At 38.1% G+C, this 22,661-nt stretch overlaps 1 protein-coding gene across 1 annotated transcript in view; it reads left to right on the forward strand.

Annotated features, from left to right (window-relative positions):
- Positions 1-97: 97 nt before the first annotated feature.
- LOC124803133 (ribosome maturation protein SBDS) overlaps positions 98-22,661 on the forward strand; it is a 58,614-nt gene continuing 36,050 nt past the window's right edge. Inside the window, exons 1-2 of the mRNA XM_047264316.1 lie at positions 98-307; positions 7,276-7,496. Of these exons, the coding sequence (XP_047120272.1) occupies positions 177-307; positions 7,276-7,496 (352 nt within the window). The 5' untranslated portion in view covers positions 98-176. The remainder of the gene's footprint in view (positions 308-7,275; positions 7,497-22,661) is intronic.

Genomic DNA, 22,661 nt, shown 5'->3' on the forward strand with positions numbered 1-22,661 from the left:
TAAAAACTTAGCTACAGTAAGGAAAGTTACTGAATATTACTTTTTTCGAACGTATAACGAAATTTCTCATATACTCAGCGAAAACAAAAGACATCCGACGATGTCGACAGGTGACTAGTGTGTTCAGGCGTGTGTTTTGTTGATAGTGTGTCAGACGGTGTAAAACGTTGTTCGCTATGTCGAAGATATTTACTCCAACGAACCAGATTCGTCTTACAAATGTAGCGGTAGTACGCATGAAAAAAGGAGGGAAACGATTTGAAATTGCATGCTACAGAAATAAGGTTGTGTCTTGGAGGGACAATATGTGAGTAAGCTGATATTTTAAGGTTATGATTGGTGTTCAACAAAGAGGCATACTTGTAAGAAGAAATGTACCGAAATCTATACTGTACACTTAAATATTTCTCCGTATCCCAGGGAGGTGTTTCTAGTTTTTATATGCATATATATTAAATGATGATCAAATCCGGAATACATTTTCATTGCACAACATTGCGTATGTGGTGTACAAGCGCATGCTTTATATTCAGTCAGTTCTTTCAGTGTGAAGCGTTATCGTCTTTATAGCTGAAAAATAAATACGTTTAAAAACAAGTTAAACCACATGAGATGCTAGACTGCTCAATAGAACTTACTATCACCTGACTGCGGTATTTTGTTGTAATAAAATCATCTAAGTTGTCTGAATCCAAGCAGTTTTTATTTTGGATTTGCCATTTATATATTGTGTTTCTTCCTGCTGCTCAGAATGTCATCATGTTGCTGCAACTTGATTTTATTCCACTTCGCTTTTGCACTAAAACATGGAGCACAAAGCACTTGACACTTTATACTTTTGTTTATCTGTAGGCATTTTGGTTTTGTTCACTGAAACATAACACTTGGATTTTGTGTTTGCCAATAATTTGAGTAAATAGGCTGCATTATGCATCTCTCGTACCCCTTGATGGCTTGGAAGATCCTTGTGCCATCAAAGAAAATACTACTATTAAAATCAACATGCAATCTTGTTCTGTAAACAAGAAACCACAGTTTCATGTGAATAAATGGTTTTATGTAACTTAATAGTTGATCAGGTTGTGAAAACATGCTATTTGCTATTTTAAGTGAAAATATATTGTGTATGTCCTTATTGCATCAAAAAATTTCTAAACTGAAATAGATGGATCATCGTATACAGGCTATGTTGGATACAAGGAAGATGTACTACCAGCAAATGTTGAAGACAAGACAGTTTGAAATCACTGTATTCTTATTAAACAGAGGCAGCTTGGAGGCTGCAGTCGAAATGCCTGAAATATCCAACCTCCCCCTCCCCCCCAAAAAAGACTCCTCCAAGACCAACACTAATTCTAACAGTTTTATGTTGAAAGTATTGTCAGATACCAGTCTTGGTTTCCCAAACATTGGAATAAAGTTATCTAAGTATTACCTCGGCCTTTCTTATGGGTGTAGGCAAGAAGAAAGAGGAGAGGATAATGTCAATAAAAACTTGAGTCACATGATTTTTTAAATTATTATTAATACAAATGTGGTGAATGTTTTGTTATAGGCAGCTGCCAAGTTGAAACTATGATTTTTCCCAAAAGTAATGCAGGGATGTAAATGTAAGGGTGTCTGCAGTAAGGGGAAAAGTTGTGTTAAATAAGTCAAGATGTTATACAAGCTTTCATAAAAAATGAATATGCTTCTAAAACCTGGCTAATAAGAGTTCAAAATAAGGAAAGGAAAAAGTCATCAAAAGGCTGTACTCCAGACTCTTAAGCTGTATGATGTGACCTACACTTTGGCAGGCACAATATCAAAACTATGTGACAGACAAAACTTAAATTGAATTACGATAATGCAAAAGCTCGAGATGAAATAAATAAATCATTGGGAATACAGAGGGTGCTAAGTGGAGAACAGAACTAGGATTTTGATCTTTCGCTCTTTTTCAGAGCAGGATGTATGTAAATACGTCACATACACATATATTTCTAATGTTACAGAACACTGATGATATTATATGGTGTAATAGACAAGGGGTCAAGAGGACTGTTCGATAAGAGTTGTTTCTTTGGCCAGAGACATAATGTTAATGGCTGCTGTCACGTCACCTCTCGGTCCATAAACTCACCATTTTGTCAATGCAAATTTAAAAAGAGAGAGAGAGAGAGACTGGTTGTGGTGAAACTTTGCTCTGAAGCTTAGCCTGAGGTATAGGTTAGATTGGAAGGTAACAGTTTGGTTGTGACTTGGCAAAGGCTTAGTTGTTGTAACAGACTGATCTGTAGCTTAACCCATTTTGAAAAATCAATAATATCAAGTTGTAGTCGCCATATTGTTTATGATGTTTGTCGCATATTTTCTGTGTCATTGGCCAAAGCCAACATCTCGTATCAAACATTTGACTACAACCGATCTAGGGGAGTAATAAGACGGTAATGTGGGGGGAGTTGAAGATGACAGAATGTTACACAGAATGGAGATAGGGATGGGACCAAGGAAGAGATAGGAGTGGAGGGACAGAAGAAAGTTAAAAGAAAAGCTGTATCACCCAGTGGAAAGTGTGATGGTGGCTATGGTGGTGCAAATCGAGAGATAGAGAAATGGACCAAGGAAGTAATTTTCATACCTGAGGAAGGACAAGAGAGCTGCCTTATGTTCGATGATATATTGTGGATGCGCAGTGTACACCTTGACACATTGATGGAGCTTAGTGGCTTCGAAATAGAGCAGTAAATTCAGCTGTTTGGAATAATAGTAAGATGAGCAATGAAAAGTCCTAATAAATAGCACAAAAGCTGCGGAAATTAGGAAGTTTTAAATCTAGTGGGAAGTAAGAACGGAAGAGAATCCACATGATTTACCAAATTGCTGTGTGAACTCAAATTAAATGATTCAAGGAGTAAAGGTAATAATTCATCAAACACTAAAGCTGTCGGAACACTAATTCCAGCAGAATGAGATTTTCACTCTGCAGTGGAGTGTGCGCTGATATGAAACTTCCTGGCAGATGAAAACAGTGTGCCATACCGAGACTTGAACTTGGGACCTTTGCCTTTCGTGGGCAAGTGCTCTACCAAGTGAGCTACCCAAGCACGACTCACGGCCCTGTCCTCACAGCTTTGCTTCTGCCAGTACCTCATCTCCTACCTTCCAAACTTTACAGAAGCTCTCCTGCGAACCATGCAGGACTAGCACTTCTGAAAGAAAGGGTATTGCGGAGACATGGCTTAGCCACAGCCTAGGGGATGTTTCCAAATTGAGATTTTCACTCTGCAGCAGAGTGTGCACTGATATGAAACTTCCTGGCAGATTAAAGCAGTGTGCTGGACCAAGACTCGAACTCGGGATCTTCACCTTTCAGGGGCAAGTGCTCTACTAATATCCTTTCTTTCAAGAGTGCTAGTCTTGCATGATTCGCAGGAAAGCTTCTGTTAAGTTTGGAAGGTAGGAGGCGAGGTACTGGCGGAAGTAAAGCTGTGAGGACGGGGCGTGAGTTGTGCTTGGGTAGCTCACTTGGTAGAGCACTTGCCCGCGAAAGGCAAAGGTCCAGAGTTCGAGTCTTGGTCTGGCACACTGCTTTAATCTGCCAGGAAGTTTCACCAATTCCTGCACTCTATAACATAACAAGAAGCTTGGAAACGTATTAGCCTCTTTCCACATTACGTTTAGAACACAGATGCACATATGAAGTATTTTACACCATGGAACTGTCACACACCCAGAAGAATTGTGTTGGAAAAAAAATGCTATGTTGTTATGAAAAAACTAAACATGATATGTGTGATAGAGGCTGCCTAGCCCCCCTAATCTGTGCTGCGCTTTTACAACTAAATAGAAAGAGAGAAATTATGTAGACCCACTTCGTTTAATGAAAATTCACAAACCACAGACCATTTATGTATTGAAATGAAATGCAAGTTCCATTGGTCACTTCAAATGAAATATTGTATGGCATAAATATTTTTTGTACTTTCGTGTATAATTATTGTCATATATATATGATGTACATCTACATCTATACTCCACAAGCCACCATACACCGTGTGACAGGAGATACTTTCCATACCTGTGTCACTTCCCCCTTTTGTTGTTTCAGTCACATGTAATCTTGGGAAAAAACATTGTTGGCAAGCCTACGAGTGGACTCAAATCTCTCCAATATTGTCTTCATGGTCTTTTCACAAGGAGGGAGAAGGAAAGTCATTACAGATAGAGCACAAGCTGGGATTGTGCCAAGGAGAGAGAAGGAAATCGTCCATGCCGTTTCAAAGGAACCATCCCAGCATTTGCCTGGAGCGATGTAGGAAAATCATGGAAAACCTAAATCTGGGTCACCAGATGTGGGTTTGATCTATCGTCCTCTCAGATGCGAGTCCAGTGTGCTAACCACTGCACCTTCTTGCTCGCTGTCTTTTCACGAAATACATGTAAGAGGGAAAGTATATTGGTTGTGTCTTGTAGAAATGCATGCCTCGAAAGTTTAACAGTGGACCATATTGTGGTGCAGATTGCCTCTCTTGCAGTGTCTGCCATTTAGTTGAGTGTGCATCTCTATGACACTTTTGTACTTACTAAATGAACTTGTAACCAAACATACTGTGAAAATTTACAATCCTTTGAAGCGCGTGCTAAGTTACTTTTACATTTGATGACTTCTCTCAACTCAGAAGACCGTGTAGTATTCTGTTAGCTAGAAACTCGTCAACCCATAACACATTTAGTCTGATGTTCCATACAGTTGTATTTTGTTGATTAGGTGGCAGTATGGAACTGTATTAAACGCATCCAGAAGGTGAGGAATGCAGCATCAGCCTGGGTGCAGGTATCTAATGCTTTTCGGGCCTTGTGGACAAATGGGGGGAGCTGGATTTTACAAAGTCATTTTCAGAACACTTGTTGATTCCTACAGAGGAGACTTTTGTCTTCAGAAATATCATAATTTGCTAGCATAAACATGTTCCAGTATTCTATGGTAGACTGATGTCAGAGATATAGACCTATATTTTGTGTGTCTGTTTTATGACTTTTCTTGAAAATGGGAAGACTTTTTCTTTCTTCCAAACATTGAGAATGCTTTGCTGCTCTGGAGACCTACAGTACACTGCTGCTAGATGAGAGGCAAGATCTTTCATGTACTGTTGAATGATTTCAGTTGCTTTTCTATCTGCTGATCACTTGTTTTGATATTTATCATTTTGCGTTCATGTGACACCTTAAAAGAGGGACTACTGTGTGATCTTCCTCTGTGAAACAGTTTTGGAAAAAGACATTTAGTATGTACAACACTCTTGAACTTTGTCCATTGATTTTCAACGTTGTCAATGCTGGAGATGAAATTTTTTTGTTGTCAAGCCAGATAATTTGAAATCTCTTTCTTTTTGCTCTTGCCAAACAAAAAGATCTTCCTACCTTTCATTGTATTTCTGTTCACAGCCATATTCAGTAATGCTGTAATGGCCTTATGGTCACTGATTCCCTGTCCTATGCCAACTGAGTCAAAAAGTTTAGGTCTGTTTGTCAACAGCAGGTCTAGGATTTGATCTACACTAGTCAAGTGCTCTGATTAACTGCTTGAGGCAGTTTTTTGGATAAGGCATTTGGAGCAGCTTCACAAGATTCACTGTCCCTACTGCCTGCTTGAAAAACTTGAGTCTCCTAGTCTATAGCTGGAAAACTGAAATCTCCACCCAAAACTATAACATTACCCAGAAATTCGTGTGAAATATTCTCCCAAGTTTTCCCTCAAATGTTCTGCCACTACTGCTGCTCAGGCAGTAAGTCCACAAAAGCATCTGATAACCATATTCGATCCACCTTTAATACAGATCTACATTCATATTATTTTCATTTTGAATCTCTATTAATCTTACTAGATATTGTTGTAGATTTTATTGCTATAAACATGTTTCCGCCACCAGTGTTCATTCAATCTTTTTGATATCCATTGCTATCAGAGTTTAGAATTTATCTGCTATTCACATTGGTTTCTTGAAACTCGTTCTGGGACCCTTCCATAGATGCCCCTGCAGTTAACTAAAACAATATTAACATTTTGCTTCTTCGATCTGCTGTGATGAATGCTATGCTGTCTGAACTCAGGACACATCTTATTGGGCCTTTGGAGCAGTTTCTCTACCCTAAAAAGCCCACAAGTGTACGCTACATGTAACTCTGCTGTCCAGGTAGTCTAGTGCACACCTGATCTGTTTCTCCATCTGATAGCGGACATTGAGAAATCTACATCCAAGATTTGCAAATAAACATCCAATTCTCTGATTTAAGCACTCCACACAAGACCACGATTGGTTCTGGGAACAACACTATAAAATGATCTCTGCTTCCCTGCAATGAATGAGGCTAGCTGCCTCCACGAAATCAGTTAGCCATCTATAGAAACAAAATGTGGCTTCTGACCCTGGGCGACATGTGGCATTCATGCTGAAATGAGCCGTCATTTGCGCTGCGTTCACCCATTGCACTCAGTTGCTGTTGGCAGAGCATTGTTCACATGTATGGCAAGGCACCCAGCAAGCAAGCTGAGTAGACATTGGCCTTCTTTCTCAACCCGTATGCTATTTTCCTGAGGGGCTAAATCACCTGTCTAATATTGGAGCTCCCAATAAGAAGCAATCCTATCCTCTGTGCTTTTGCAGACTGCTAAGAAAGATTGGCCACAGACCTAACAGGCAAGGCATCATGTGCTGATTCAGACGTATTTTGAGTGGTGGGCAACACCACAAACCGTTCTTGAGACGTAAGAGGACAGCCATGCAATTGGTAGCCACTTTCGCCTTCTGTCCAGAGATTCGTGACCACAGCATAGTTTGCCAAGCACCATCAGGTAATGTCGACGGGATGGAACATGCAAATCGGATCGATTGGACGAAACATGCAAATCGGAACGTGCAATGGCATCAGGGATCCCAGGTGGTGCTATAGACTCCAGAGATGCCAAAATATTCGTCTTAGGTGCACCAACACCTCCACAGCCCAGGGCAACAGTCTGAAGCATGTTGAGTATGGCCAATGCAGCTTCCAACTCTTTATGAACAAATTTTTACTTAGGTCACAAGTAATGTAACACTAACTTGAGAAGTTGCTGGATGCAATCCAAGTTCAACTCATGCACTAAAATTTATGCAGAACTTAGAGTAATTTAGCAAACACTAATCTACACAGTAAAACAAGTAGATACAATTCAGTTCTTCATAGAAGTACATCAGAAACAGAATCTAAACTAATTTATTGTGTATTAAACAAATGTTCTCTCTTTCCTTACAGAGAAAAGGACATAGATGAAGTATTGCAAACCCACACTGTATTTACAAATGTTTCAAAGGGACAAGTTGCCAAAAAAGATGATTTGATAAAAGCATTTGGGAAAGATGATCAGACAGAAATTTGCAAAGAAATTTTGGCCAAAGGTGAACTCCAAGTTTCAGACAAAGAAAGGCATTCTCAACTTGAATCTCTCTTCAAAGACATAGCAACAACAGTAGCAGGTAAACAGTTTCCATATTATTAATCAAACCCAAGTTTCCTTCCTATCAGTAAGGTTCAGTTATTGGAGATATCATCACAGTCTGTAAGCAAGAAATCCAAAAGAACATGGTGTGTCATGGCTGGAAAATGGGTTGTATATCAAAGTAGTTTAAATGTTCATACTCCATTATGGTTATTGTATTGTTTTTGAAGATTTTGCCTCCCAGGTGCTGAATCATTTCGTCTTGTATTTTTACATAATTTTTAAATAATTAATTTTGGAAAAACAGTTCTTAACAGTTGTTTCATGTACAAAACCAGTAAAACATGTGCTTTTCAGATCAGAAGTTTTTTAATCTAATGTGACAAAGCATATGAGATCAGGCAAGGATCTTAATAGACAGACACTACATTGAAAAAATAAAGACTGGAAAGAGGAAACTGGCAGTAAAACAGAATGAATATAGTAGCAGTAGAAACAAATGAAATAAGTAGCAAACAGTGCAGGAGAATGGGAAATAGCTGTTGCAAAATATGGAAGAAATGAAAAGGTAAATAATTTTTCACCGAGGAAAGAGATGAAAACAAATGAGGGCAAAATGAACAGAGTGTAGGCAGTGAGGGAGGGGGTTAACACACTTAGATACCGTTTAAGTGGTGGAAGTGCGCATATGCAAAAAAAAGAAAGTGGGAGAGAGGGAGGGGAGGTCCTCTTCTTGACAAGAACATTTATAAATATAGTACTAGAAGAATTGGCTTACTCTGTTTATCACTCAGCCTTAGCGTGCCACAGAAAGCAGTGAAGTATACAGATATTTGACCATTTACCCAGTTACGTCAATAAACCAGCCCACCACCTCACTCGTCACATAGTGTTAGTTACAGATTAACACATGGAAAAAGAGAACTTAAAAATGTAAAAGTCAGTCTTATAAATTGTCAGTATGTTGCATTATTTTTCACTGAGAAATTGTATTATAATTGAAAAGTGAATTGTTGCACATCATAGAAGGAGAATGGGATTGTAATCCATGGAAGGTGCAAGTAGACAAAGAGTTTTTCTTCTGGGGCAGCCACAACTGTACAAGACCATTTAGAAAAATAAAGAAACTGAAGGACGGTTGCGTAATCCACAGTCTTTTATTGTGTACACAACTGGTTTTGTAACACTTAAAAGTTCCATGATATAGTGTAAAAAAAAAAAAAAATCACTTAATCATCTGAGGTCATACTCACTCCATGCTGTCATGGAACCGAGGGTTCCATGGCAAAAGAGTAAAAGGGACGAAAATTCCATAACAATCATTCCTCCGTGCTACGCGACCAGGAGCATAAATAGGAAAGTGATTTTATTTCCAAGACCAGTATTATGTGTTCTGAACCAGTTCCATCCACAAGAAACAAATGTGGATTAAGCAACTGTCTTGCGGTTTCTTCATTTTTCAAAATGAAGATGCAAATAACAAGGTGCAAGTGCTATGAGAAATAATCCAAATTGCCTATGTGTTGAAAGAGGCATCAAGAAACGGCCATTGTGCTGAGGAGGAGGAATAGTGATAAGAAGTGTGTTATTGACATAAACATACTTGTTCATTAGTAGCAGAGTCTGAGATAGAAGTCATTATGCTAACATTGAAGCTTGAATCGTGGTTATCACCAGATATGAGGTTATTTCGTCATTGTTTCTTGCAGTGGTGAAACAGTTCTTACCAATCAAATTACTGCTATAGGAAATTGTAGTAAGATGCATAGAATAGATTTTGCGGTAGACCAAAGAATGTGATCCTTTGCATAAGAATTTATATTGTTGGGTGGGATTAGGCGAAGAATGATCACAATATGAAATTTATTTTAAAGCGTATGGGAAGCCATCTCAGGAGGTTTAATGACAATAGTTCTCAAGGTGGGTCTCATTTCAGAGCACGAATTAAAAAAAAAAAAAAAAAAAGGTCATTGTGCTAGTTGGTTGGTATATAGTGAGCCAGGACAGTAATGTTATGCACAATACTTGTTTGCTTTTTTAGATCATGCAGTATTTTTAATGGTAGATGAAATAGTACAGAAGGTCTCTCCTTGGATTAATAAAGCAAAGCAAAACATTCATCAATCAGAAGGTTGATTTCAACAAAACATTGCTCTATTAGGATTTATGATATTGAATATGGCATGTCCTTGTTTCTGATGTGAGAACAGGGTCACCCAACCAGTTACGACTGACTAAAGCTTAACATGCAATCCAAACCAAGAGGCATCTTGATTTTTCGTGAACTGTTGCTGGAGTTATGTTTTGTTAAGTATTATAAATATTCTAAGATGAATGGAGACTAAAACCTTCAACATTTTGAACCTATACGTTGAAATTTTAACTGTGTAGCCACCAAGCTACTCTTTCATTAGCAATGGAGATAAAGGTGTTATGAGCAATTCTATTTATATAGAAGGTCAGCATATACACATTGCTTTTACCACAGATGCTAAGATGGTGAGGTTGGAAGGTTTCATGTGGAAATGATGGGAAACTGTCATTTAGAGCTGACTATCAGTGAGCCGGAAGGCATCTTTGTGAATAGTTCCATCAGTAGAATTACCACCCTGAACTCACATTTGGGAGATTCAAACCTGCATCCGGCCATCCTGATTTAGGTTTTCTGTGATTTTCCTAAATCGCTTGAAGCAAATGCAGGGATGTTTTCTTCGAAATGGCACGACCAACTTCCTTCGCTAATCTTATGGGACCCTTGATCTCGTCATTTGTCCCTTCCCTCAAATCAACCAACCAACCATCAATAGAAAAGCAGATACATCTTATCTATTTGGTAAAAAACTAATATGTTTTATGCTAATATCAGTGTAGCAGAGGAAGCTAAGAAATAAACATACAGTGTGAAGAAGAGTTCAATTGTCTCCTGCCATATTCATAGCACTCTTAAGTACACCCAACAGCAGCTTCAGTGAAGTATTTCCAAACACTCCATATCACCATGGACTGGAACAACTTGACCACATTCTCTGACTGAGGATTGCGTGCCTTTCTTGAGGCCCTCCCTGATATCAGCCCTGCCTCTGCCAAACTGTTGATTTGCTGCCCATCTTACCCATGAAACACCTTTGTCTCTCTCTCTATGCTTCTGCTATGTCCAGAACCCTGGCTCGTGGGCCATGACAATGATAAGGAAGACCAGTCCTGTCCCATGTACCAATTTGAAACCTTGTATTCCTGTCAACCTTGTATCCCTATCATGTAATGTTGATATCCCACCTCATTAGTGACATGCTCATGTGAGAAAACAGCCATTCTTATACCAACTTCTGCAGAGTACTTTATTTCTGCATGATAAATAACTGTCTGCCCGAAATACGGCCATCACCAAATTGTGGCGAAAAGCAATGTTTTGGGACTGTTAAGGACTGACATAGTTTTGTGAATACTGTTAACATTTGACACTTTTAATTGTCTCGGTTCTGTTCCAATCTAAGGAGCCTATCTTTCCTGTTCCATTCCATGTGAATACGAGGGCAGGAACTCCATCAAAGCTAAATGTGTTACTTTGCACAAGACATGACTGATGAAGGCTTTTTGACTCTCAAATTAAAATTTACTGTGTTCAAACAACTCATAAGAATCAAGAGCAACTATTTCAAAAGGGGAAATGTAATGTGGGTTAGTGGGAAGCAGAAAAATAATAGAAAGCCAACTGGAAGAAAAAATGCCTAAGCCAGGAGAACAGTTGTAGTTGGCTGTGTAACTAATTATGGAATTGAATAGCAACTCTTAGTGCACATACAAGAATAAGGAGAATATTTTTTTGCTCCATGATTGAAAATTTGTGTTTCTTATATTTTTGACATAGTCCCATTTTTGTTCACGGCACATTTATCATTGTTTTATTAAGGATGTGATGTGACATTACTGTATTAAAGTTGGCCTAGATGATTGAAACATGTCTGACAAGAAAACTTTTGAAACCTGTATAAACAAAAATATACTGCATCCCATGATGAGCACCAGCATGCCAAAATCAAACTTTAATTGGTATCAATTCCACCTGGTTGCCAGGCTAACAAATTTTCTCTCTGTGCATGTATTTACACATGGCCCCAGTGTATTGTAAAGAGAACCCTGTTGTTTCAGATGTAACTAACTATTTTCTTTGAAAAATACTGGTGTATCCATGCAAGCTTAGCAGCAGAACATTAAAGCAGCTATTTGCTGAAACTGAGTAAGCAGTAGCCTTTTTTCAGAGTAGCAGTTTTCTTGCTAACTTATTAAGTTATATGTAGCTGGTATGAACAAAAATAATATTAAGATGACAATGATACAATTGAAGTCGATAAGTATCTGCAGCTTCATTCTAACCATTATTAGTTTGGTAACACGGTTTAATATGCTCACCAGCTGCTAGATGACATGGTTTCCCTCACTTGTGCCAGGTTTCAGCATTCTCAAACAAGTTCACTTTTTGCTCTTATGCACCTTTTGTATTATCTGTGTGAAGAACTCAGTGAAGAGCACAGGCATAATCATGTGATAACCTGTCATGCTAAACCATCATGCTAAAGGAGGCAAAATGTTTTTGAAATAAATTGTCACTGGAGATGAAGCACTGGTTCATCAATTTTCACCAGGGACCAACATTATGAGAGAACACATTTGAAATAAATCATTACTGGAGGTGAAGCACTGGCTCACAAGTTTGAACCAGGGACCAAAATTATGGAGAGCATGGACTGGAGACACCACGCAAAAAGAAATTCAGGAGTCAGCCCTTTGCAAGAAAAGTTATGCTGACAGTTTTTTTGGAATGCATGAGGGCCAATTTTGGAACACTAACTGGAAAAGTGGTACATAGTAAACATTACAGTGATAAGTCTTTGCGATGAGTTATAACCCAAAATTTGGAACAAATGTCAATGTACATTAGCTTATTTGTTTGAGTTATAAATATTTGTCATGTATTGTTGTTTTTCTGACATGTTCTACATCTTGGAGGACCTCCTCACTACGGGTCAATTGGAATTAAAGTAAATCTGATCTGATCTAATCTAATCTTTGAAATGGCATTCTTCGTTTGAATGATTACGCACATCCACATATTTCTGCTCACATTGCTGAAACTCTTCAGAATAAACATTTTGAGGTGTCTGAGTATCCTTCATATGCTCTTGATCTTGGCCCATCAGATTTGCATTTGTTTGGTCTACGTAAAGATAGTTTAAGAGGTCATGGAAATATGGAGGAAGTGGTGTGTATGTGACTTTTTACTCAGTTGAAAAATTTTTTTCCTTAAGGTATTGAGAAGATTGTACTATGACGGACCAAGTGAATTGAAAAGCAGGATCACTACATCAAAAAAATAATAATGTAAATTTTTAACTGTTCTTGTAACAAATGAGGTTGTAGAGATACTTTGACTTAATCTTGTGGTTTTTCTTTGTGTATCCATCTTCAGACAGATCATGGATGCTGGCAGCTACTGGGGGGGGGGGGGAAGAGAGGGGGGGGGGAGAGAGAGAGAGAGAGAGAGAGAGAGAGAGAGAGAGAGAGAGAGAGAGAGAACAAGAAAAAGAAGAAGAAGAAGAAGTTGTATTTAATGATCTTGATTTATTGGGTGTTGTTAAAAGTGCCCTTTCTGTTGGTCAGCTCTACATGGTAGTTTCCCATCATTTCACCTCACAATCTATAAAAAGCAGTGCATCTCTGAAGGATTCTGAAGGAGGTGCTTTGTAGCACTGAAATCGATCACTAACAAAACAAGAACTTTAGATACAGCAAAGGATTTATTCATAATCCTAGTTTATTGTTAATGCAGTGTACAGCTTAAGATTTCCATACCTTTTCTTGTTCTGGATTTCCAAAAGTTTCCTTTTTTGGCGACAGTTACAGGACATGATGCATAAACAAATGAAGAAATGGAGGATAATCGAAAAGGTTACCAATAGACTTTGTGCTAGTAAAGAGATAACAAAATAAAACCATGGAAACAGGTTGGAATAACAACAGTATAAGGGAAAAGCTAGATTTCTACTCACCTTAAAGATGACCTGTTGAGTTGCAGACAAACACAACGAAAAGAGCTTTACATATGCAGCTATGTGTAACAGTCTTTTCGTTGTGCCCGTCTGCAACCCAGTGGGTCATCTTTACAGTGAGTAGCAGTCTATCCTATTCCTTATATTGTTGGTAACAAAATAGAGCATTTTCGACCCTTGCTGCTAATGTTATCCAAAGTCATTCCATAACTTTGATTGCAAGGAAGTGTGTGAATTGTGACTATATTGAATATTGTGCAGAGTGAGTAATTTATTGCAATTGCAGCATTGACTGAATACACAATTGTAAACAATAATAATATTAACTGTGAGCGTGTAGTTATGGACTGTCTATATTACTGTTGATGACTGTATATTACATTTCGGTTAATCAAGGTAGGTGTTCAGTTCCATGCTGGGAAATGCATTCAGACTGAAGTCAATATCAGGTGCGTTTAACTTTGTAGGAATTTATCAGTATTAGTGAAAACATTATTTTGTGTGCATTGCTTGAAATTTGTGAGGTAGAAGTACTGAACATTTTGGATTAAACATTGTCTGTAAGTTGGGTCAAAAGAGGTCTACCTGCATGGCCAACACATTAACCTGAATGAAGAAACTTCCTAGCATAACACAAAAGAGGCATATATGTCCTGGGCAGAATTAGGGATGTAAAAGAAGGGAACTAGTTTTTCAACTAATCTGGCAGCTTCAATGACAAAAAAAAATAAAAACATCTTGAAATATTTTTTTTTTTTACTTGTTTATTTTAGTACTCGTGACATATAATATTATGCATCATATCAAGTAAATGGACATGATACTTGATGCCATGTCATATAACACAACTCATGCTATCATGTCAGCCAACATGGCATTTGTTATGTCATGCGATAAGACACAACATGTCATTAAGGCTTAGGATGCATGTACCCCCATTCTTGGATACTTCTTATTGAGAGACATCCCATTCTCAACCGCCACATTAATTTGTGTCTGTTTTTACACCACTCACTATATACATGAAACATGGGGTGTGTTTGGTGGAGAAATAATCCCTTCGGGGAAAAAACTAACCCCCACTTCCACTCAGAAATTAAAAAAGAAAAAAATATTTCAGTATCCCCCAAGGAAGAATCCACCCCCAGAAATTTTATCCCTCCATAAAAACATTTTTAGCTATCACTTGTATGCTCTTCAGCCATATGATTGCTGGGTCTTGGTCACAGGATCAGGGACTATAGCCTATAAATTGCAAGATGTCGGTATGCCAATACTTTGCAGATAAAAGAGCTCACTGCACTGGGGAAGTAGGTTTAACTAGTAAAAAAGTGCAAATATGTGAAGGTGTTTTTATTTAAGTGTCTATGAAGCTACCAGATAAGTTGAAAAGCTAGTTTGCATCTTTCATGTCTGTAACACTGCACAGGACATATTCGCCTTTTTTCTGCTATGACAGGAGCATTTTTCATTCTGGTTCCCAACTTTCCCTCTCTAATAATTATGACATTAGACTGCCATAGCTAGGCAACTGATGTAGATTTTTGTTGACTCAGGCGGCAATTGATGTGGTGTAGGTTTTTTATTGTCTTTCAAACAATGTTAGTTGTATTATGCCAATGGATAAAGCTTTCACAAAATAACATGACCCCCATTAATTATGCTATTTGTCTACCTTCTTACAAAATTTGAACCAATTCGCAAAAGTCTGAATGCGGGAGTGGTGCACATAAAACACATTTTTCACACATAAAATCCAAATGAAGTTAGATTTTTAAATGCAATTTTTCAATTTTATCATAAGAATGCATTTATTTATGTATTTATTTGACTCCCTTTAAACCATTTCTGCACATTCAGTTCATGTAAGAACTCATTTTATGTGCTAAACCATCATGTCTCGACAAGAAATAAAGATTATTGGATAGAAAAATTTCATTTTGATTTTATCTGTTTATCTACTTTTATGCAAAGTTTGAACCAGTTCATACAAGTTTAAAGTATAGAAGTGGCGTGCTTCAAAAACTTGCCCGAAAAACACGTTTTTTGAATGTTTTTGCACATAAAATCCAAAGGGTGTGCATACAAATGTTGCCATTAGCTGAGCATTAATTTCAGCCCATTTAAAATCTTTTGCAAACGGCATTAATCGATTCGCGCAATTTGTCTGGGCGCCAGCTTTGGTTTGTCATTCAAACTTTGCTCAATATACTGTAGCATAGCTACAGTAAGATACATGTTTGAATAGCTATACAAATTGCCACTGGTCTGGGGTAAACCAGATGCTTTTCATCCCATGTTTCTAGTTCAGATAGGAACTGAGCACCAGGATTCCCCCAAATCGTTATTCTGCATGCGGCTTTTTCACATGTGTGTAATGATAAGCCACAAAAGAAGTAATTGAGAACACTTATTGTGTAGTGTAAGAAATCTAAGGGGACAATGCTTTAGTAGCAAGAATAGTTGCACCATCAGACACTCTTTCATCAGTTATTTGCGTGAATGGGCCAAATGTTCATTTAGTGGTGCAATTTGTCCCTCTTTATTACCATGTTCTGTAGCTCTCATGCAGAAGGAGAGTCCTTGAGAATGTGAAATAATTCAAGTTTTATATGGTATCAGTGGGAAAATTCAGTTTACCAAATAGTTAAAACTGCAGAAAAACAGAGTAGTGCATACCTCAGGACTTGGGGTTTGTAGTACTGCCTAAAGAATAAGTTAAAAATAGATTATGTTAGTCCTATCTTTGGGAACTGCAGGCCTACATTCTTTCATCTGGGAGTAAATAACTGATTGGGAAATGGGGCAGGTCATGTAGATCATGAGTTGAGAGGAACCCAACTGTTGTGTGTAGCAGCTGTGGTTTGTTTTCAAACTTTTGCATAATATTTACCAGCCACACTGATAATAAATAAGTTATACAGGGTGTAAAAAGAACTATGTATACAAGATTGTAGTGGGTTAACATCCTTGTGGTCTTTAGTTTGGAGACAGATTGGATGCAGCTCTAGTCTACCCTGTGCAAGCCTCTTCACATCTGAGTAACTATTGCAATTTTTTTGTGCCTAGGTCTCCCTTTGCAGTTTTAATCCCCATCTCCCCATGTCCCTCCAGTGCAAAACTTACAGTTTCTTGATGTCCCAGAATTTGTCCTATCGGCCAATTTCTCCTTTTAGTCAAGTTGTGTCATAAATTTCTGTTTCCCCAATCTGTTTTAGTACCTCCTCATTAGTTATGTGAGCTACCAATCTGATCTTCAACATCTTAATAGTTTTTATTCTCCTATCATCTGAACTGCTTATTGTCATCTGATATTCAGGATTCTTATGTACAACCACATTTTAATAGCTTTTATTCTCCTCTTGTCTGAATTGCATATTGTCTGTGTTCCACTTTGATATGGCACTATGCTCCAGCTTATTTTTGATATTACCAGCTCCGTCATTTTACAGAAATGCCGTCCTTGACACAGCTAGTCTGTATTTTATATCCCTTCTACTTAGGCCATTGTCAGTTATTTTGTTGTCCAAGTAACAAACCCCATCTTCTAGTTTCAGTGTCTTGTTTCCTAACGTAATTCCCGCAGCTCCACTTGATTTAATTTGACTACATTCCATTACCTTTGTTTTAATTTTTTTGATGCTCATCTGATAACCTCTTCTCAAGACACTATCCATTCTGTTTAACTGCTCTTCCCAGCCATTTGTCGTCTCTGACAGAATTACAGTGCCACCAGGAAAGCTCAGTTCCTATTAATTCCCACTGAACTACTTCTTTCCTTTCATGTACTTCTGCTCTCAAAACTTTAATCAGGTTACTGTACAAGCCTGTATACAATCTTACATTCCCTGTGTTTTATCCTTCAGTATTTCAGATAGTGTGTTCGAGCCAACATTGTAAAAAGCTTACTCTGAACTCACAAGTGTGATATATATAGGTTCACCTTTGGTTAACCTATTAGATAAGAAAAGATGGTCAGTAGTGCATTAAGTGTTCTGCCATTTCTCGGAAAGCCAAACTGATCTTCCCCGAAGTTAGCTTCTACTAGCTTTTCCATTCCTCTGTGAATAATTTGTTTCAGTATTTTGCAACCATGACTTAGAAAACTCATAATTTGGTAGTATTCTCACCTGCCAGCACTTACTTTCTTTGGAATTGGGATTATTACATTCTTCGTGATAAATGTTTTTCAGCGGGACATCCACAAGTGTTATATGTAATGTTCATGGTGAAACCATATGCAACAGTCGTAGTTTCAGGGACTTGGCCCTATCTCCAGGTGTATCTTTAAATATTATTACGAAGTGTCCTTGTCAAAAGCAACTTACAAGGCACCACATCTGTATTATAAAAAGGATTACTATCACGTAGAGGAGACAATGAGTCACAGACAGGACAACGGAAAGACTGCTATACAGTTAAGCTTTTGGCCAAAAGATTTTTCTCCAGACAGCAGATAAAACTCAGTAAAGAAGAGTGAGAAAAGGACAATCATTAAGAAGTAAGACAAGGTGTTAGAGAATAGTAACAAAGGAAAACAGCACTAGATTGTGGGATGGAAGAAAAGCCGCTAGGGAGAATCAAACAGTGGAAAGTGCAGGATGGAATAACAACAATTTTATGAAAAGTAACAATATAATGAAAAAGGTAGTTGCTACTAACCATAGAGCGGAGATGCTAAGTTACAGAAAGGCACAACAAACACAAAATGACCACCGTCTCTGGCAGCCTTTATTGTTACAGTCCATCTTTTCATTGTTCAGTTTTATGTAAATGTTGGATTCCTATCCACCGTACAGGGGAGATGATGAGTTGCACATAGTTGCAGTTGCAGTTAAAAGACTGCTGCACATTTAAGCTTTTTTATTATTCTGCCCTGGGCTTTCCATTTTTGAAAGCATAACATATGCCTTATGTGGCTCGGATTAAATAACCAAATTTACCCATGCTTTTGTTGCTTTTTGTACAGGCACATTTGGTTATTTAATCTGATGAGGCAGGTATCCTTCCCTTTGCTTAGTACTGGCTTGCCATCTGAGCTCTGAGATTCACGCAGTTACTTCTCTTTTCTGCAAAGATTTCAATCTCATCATCATATGTATAGCTAGTTGACATATAAACTAGTATTGCTGTGCTGGATGTAAGCTTCGTGTCTATCTCGCGACGATACTGTTCCTAGTATCTTATGCGATTCCTATTTTCTTATTCATTATTAGACCTACTAATGCATTAACCCTTGCAGTACCAAGGAGGGGTTACTTTATGCCCACCTTTTTAAATTATTGAAATCTAGTCAGGTACTACATTTTTTAAAATTTTGTAAAAAATATTGTCTTGAATGAAATCTTCTTCCAGATTCTGTGATTGTTTTACATTTTTCGTTTAAGCTTAATTGAAAATTTAAGTTTGAGGGAGGTGGTCATAAAGTGTCCCCCCACAGGTAGTAGATGCGACTTCCCGTAACGGTCATCTTACTCCACAAATAATAGCATTACATGACCTTAGAACATGTGGACATTATATTTCTCTGGGTTGACAGCGACAATGGTCTCAACAATGCTTCATATCCCTTTGTTTCTTTATTGTTTCATGTTCAGTGGCACTTAGCCCAGTGTTAGATACAGCTGTGATTTGAAATGTATCGACAGTCACTCCTGCAGAGAAATATCACAAGATTTTGGAAAAATCTACAGATACTCAAATTTAATTTGATGAACCTGATGATGTGTTGAGTTAACCCGAAGAGGACTATGTTGTGCACGAGGCTTTGGACAGTGATAGAGTACCTACAAACACTGAAGACAAACTCTGGGCACTGAAAACTGATGATGACGCAGCTTGCGAGGTTAGTGACAAGTCTATTACAAGCACTGGAAAAATTTGTAGCTCGAAATCTCCTCACATTAGAAGACGAGTAGCACAAAACATGGTGACAGAAAGAGAAGGCACAAGAGACGAAATTAAAGTAGGAACAACAAGAGAAATCATTTGAAAAGATTTTGTCTCCAGAAATTCTCAACAACATAATAAAGGATACACTTCAGGAAGGCTTGTTTATACTGCTACCATGAGCCAAACCAGATTCCAACAGCTTACTAAAATAGTAAGATTTGATGACAGAGAGTCGTGAAGTGATGGCAGGAAACGTGATAAGTTTGCTGCAATACGAGAAGTTTTTGATAAAATGAATGAATTACTGCCGAAATATTATTCTGTTGTTATTGATGAATTGTTGTCATTATTCCGTGGCATGTGTCCCTTCGAGGTTGTCATGAAGGAAAAACCTGGTAAAAACGGTATACTTACACGCAATGTCACAGATGCCAAAACCAGATGGAGCCTTATGCCTTATGCTGGGAAAAGAAATGATGGTACACAACAATCAAATGCCACTGCAGCTGTGGTCAAATGCCTGGTGGTTCCTATACATAATTCAGGGTGAAGAGTCACCACACGCAGATGTTACACTTCAATTGATTTGGCTGAAGGTCTGTGGAGGAATCACAAGCTAACTCTCGTGGGAACATTACAAGCTGTTAAGAAACATATACCTCAAGACGAGAATTATATTCTAGTAAATTTGGTTTCAGTGATATTAGTACTGAAAATATTCCAGTCATGATTGTTTCTTATATCCCCCGTGAAAAACGCAAAAGTAATCTGCTGTTTATATTATCTCAACTTTATGATGCTGCAATTGGTTCATGTACTGACACTAAGAAGAAAACAGTTATAAATTTTTATTATAATGAGACTAAAGGTGGCACAGACACGATAGATCACATGGTGAGGAAATATTCATCTAAGACACCTACAAGAAGATGGCCGCTGTCTGTTTTCTATACTCTCGTGGACATAGCAGCAGCAAATAATTATACGCTATTTTTGTTAAACTTCACCCACTGGACTAAGAAAAACCCTAATAAGTGACGACTTTTTCTTCAAGACCTCGGACTACAGCTCATAAAACCATATATTGAAGAAAAGGCTACAAATATTGCAGGACTGCCAAAGCCTGTAGTTTCAGGTATGGAAGATATTCTCAGACGGAAAATCAAGCACAACTTCGGTGCAAAGGAAGCTCGTGGAGGTAATGGTAGATGTCATTTGTGTGTTAGTGAAAGATGTTACAAAGCAGAAAAGTACAACAAAGTGAGCAAAACAACGATAATCTGCAACAATTGTAAGAGATACACATGTTGTAAACACAGCAAAAAAACTGTTGTATGTTCCAAGTGGGAAGTAGATTCCGAAGAAAGTAGTGAATAATTCTTCTCGCAAAACTATGTTTTGTACCTAAGTGTGCAAAGTATCCCGGCCCCCCCTGCTCTCCCCCCCTTGGTAACACACGTTACTGAAAATGGCTTGTTACTATGAGAGTTAATCCTATTTCATTTTTTGTTTATAACTGGGTACTCACCTGGCGCGAAACCATGTTCTTCCTGCCATCGTACTTCTCCAGTTCCCACTGTTACTTCAACTTACCTACCTTATTAACTACCTACCTACCGTATTAACTAACATTCCACATTCCAGTATATAAGATGGCAGTTTTGTTACATTGGCTAACATTATAGGGCCAGATCTTTCTTTCATCCAGGCCATTACCCCTGCAACTTGTAAAAAGCCTGCTGCCCATCTCTAGGAACATGCTTGTCTTGCCTTTCCATGGATATCCCTCTGTTGTCATTGCACCTGCAATAGAGCTATCTGTATCTTTGAAGAACTCAAGCCACCCTGCCTCATCAGGGCCCATGGTTCATGGGTGTGTGTAGAGGTGATACAAAGAAATACTTCGGTTTAAGTGATAAATATATCCCAGGTGAACCATGAAGCTTTTGATGCTAGTGATGTTTAGAGAGGGTGTTCAGAGAGCTGCGAGATAAATGTTCTTTTAGGTATGTTGCTGAAAATGTTGTCCCTTTATATTAATGCATGTTTGGCATCTGTATCCTAATGATTATCTAACATGCTCAAAATAACCTGGTGTTTAACAAACAATGGCTACAGCTTTAGCTGAATGGTTAACTATCTCTTCTGCGCAATGTGTGTCAGTGTCCCATAAACAAACACTCCATCCCTCCCCCCCTCTCCCCCCAAATAATAATAATAATAATAATAATAATAATAATGATAATAATAATAATAACAGACATAACATCTGATAAAGGAAAGAAATAATAATAATAATGTTGTTGTTGTTGTTGTTGTGGTCTTCAGTCCTGAGACTGGTTTGATGCAGCTCTCCATGCTACTCTATCCTGTGCAAGCTTCTTCACCTCCCAGTACCTACTGCAGCCTACATCCTTCTGAATCTGCTTAGTGTATTCATCTCTTGGTCTCCCTCTACGATTTTTACCGTCCACGCTGCCCTCCAGTACTAAATTGGTGATCCCTTGATGCCTCAGAACATGTCCTACCAACCGATCCCTTCTTCTAGTCAAGTTGTGCCACAAACTCCTCTTCTCCCCAATTCTATTCAATACCTCCTCATTAGTTATGTGATCTACCCATCTAATCTTCAGCATTCTTCTGTAGCACCACATTTCGAAAGCTTCTATTCTCTTCTTGTTCAAAGTATTTATCGTCCATGTTTCACTTCCATACATGGCTACACTCCATACAAATACTTTCAGAAACGACTTCCTGACACTTAAATCTATACTCGATGTTAACAAATTTCTCTTCTTGAGAAACAATTTCCTTGCCATTGCCAGTCTACATTTTATATCCTCTCTACTTCAACCATCATCAGTTATTTTGCTCTCCAAATAGCAAAATGCCTTTTCTACTTTAAGTGTCTCATTTCCTAGTCCAATTCCCTCAGCATCACCCTATTTAATTCGACTACATTCCATTATCCTCGTTTTGCTTTTGTTGATGTTCATCTTGTATCATCCTTTCAAGACACTGTCCATTCCGTTCAACTGCTCTTCCAAGTCCTTTGCTGTCTCTGACAGAATTACAATGTCATCGGTGAACCTCAAAATTTTTATTTGTTCTCCATGGATTTTAATACCTACTCCGAACTTTTCTTTTGTTTCCTTTATTGCTTGCTCAATATACAGATTGAATAGCATTGGGGAGAGGCTACAACTCTGTTTCACTCTCTTCCCAACCACTGCTTCCCTTTCATGTCCCTCGACTCTTATAAC

The sequence above is a fragment of the Schistocerca piceifrons genome, chromosome 1 (assembly GCF_021461385.2).
Source record: "Schistocerca piceifrons isolate TAMUIC-IGC-003096 chromosome 1, iqSchPice1.1, whole genome shotgun sequence".
Lineage (NCBI taxonomy): Eukaryota > Metazoa > Arthropoda > Insecta > Orthoptera > Acrididae > Schistocerca > Schistocerca piceifrons.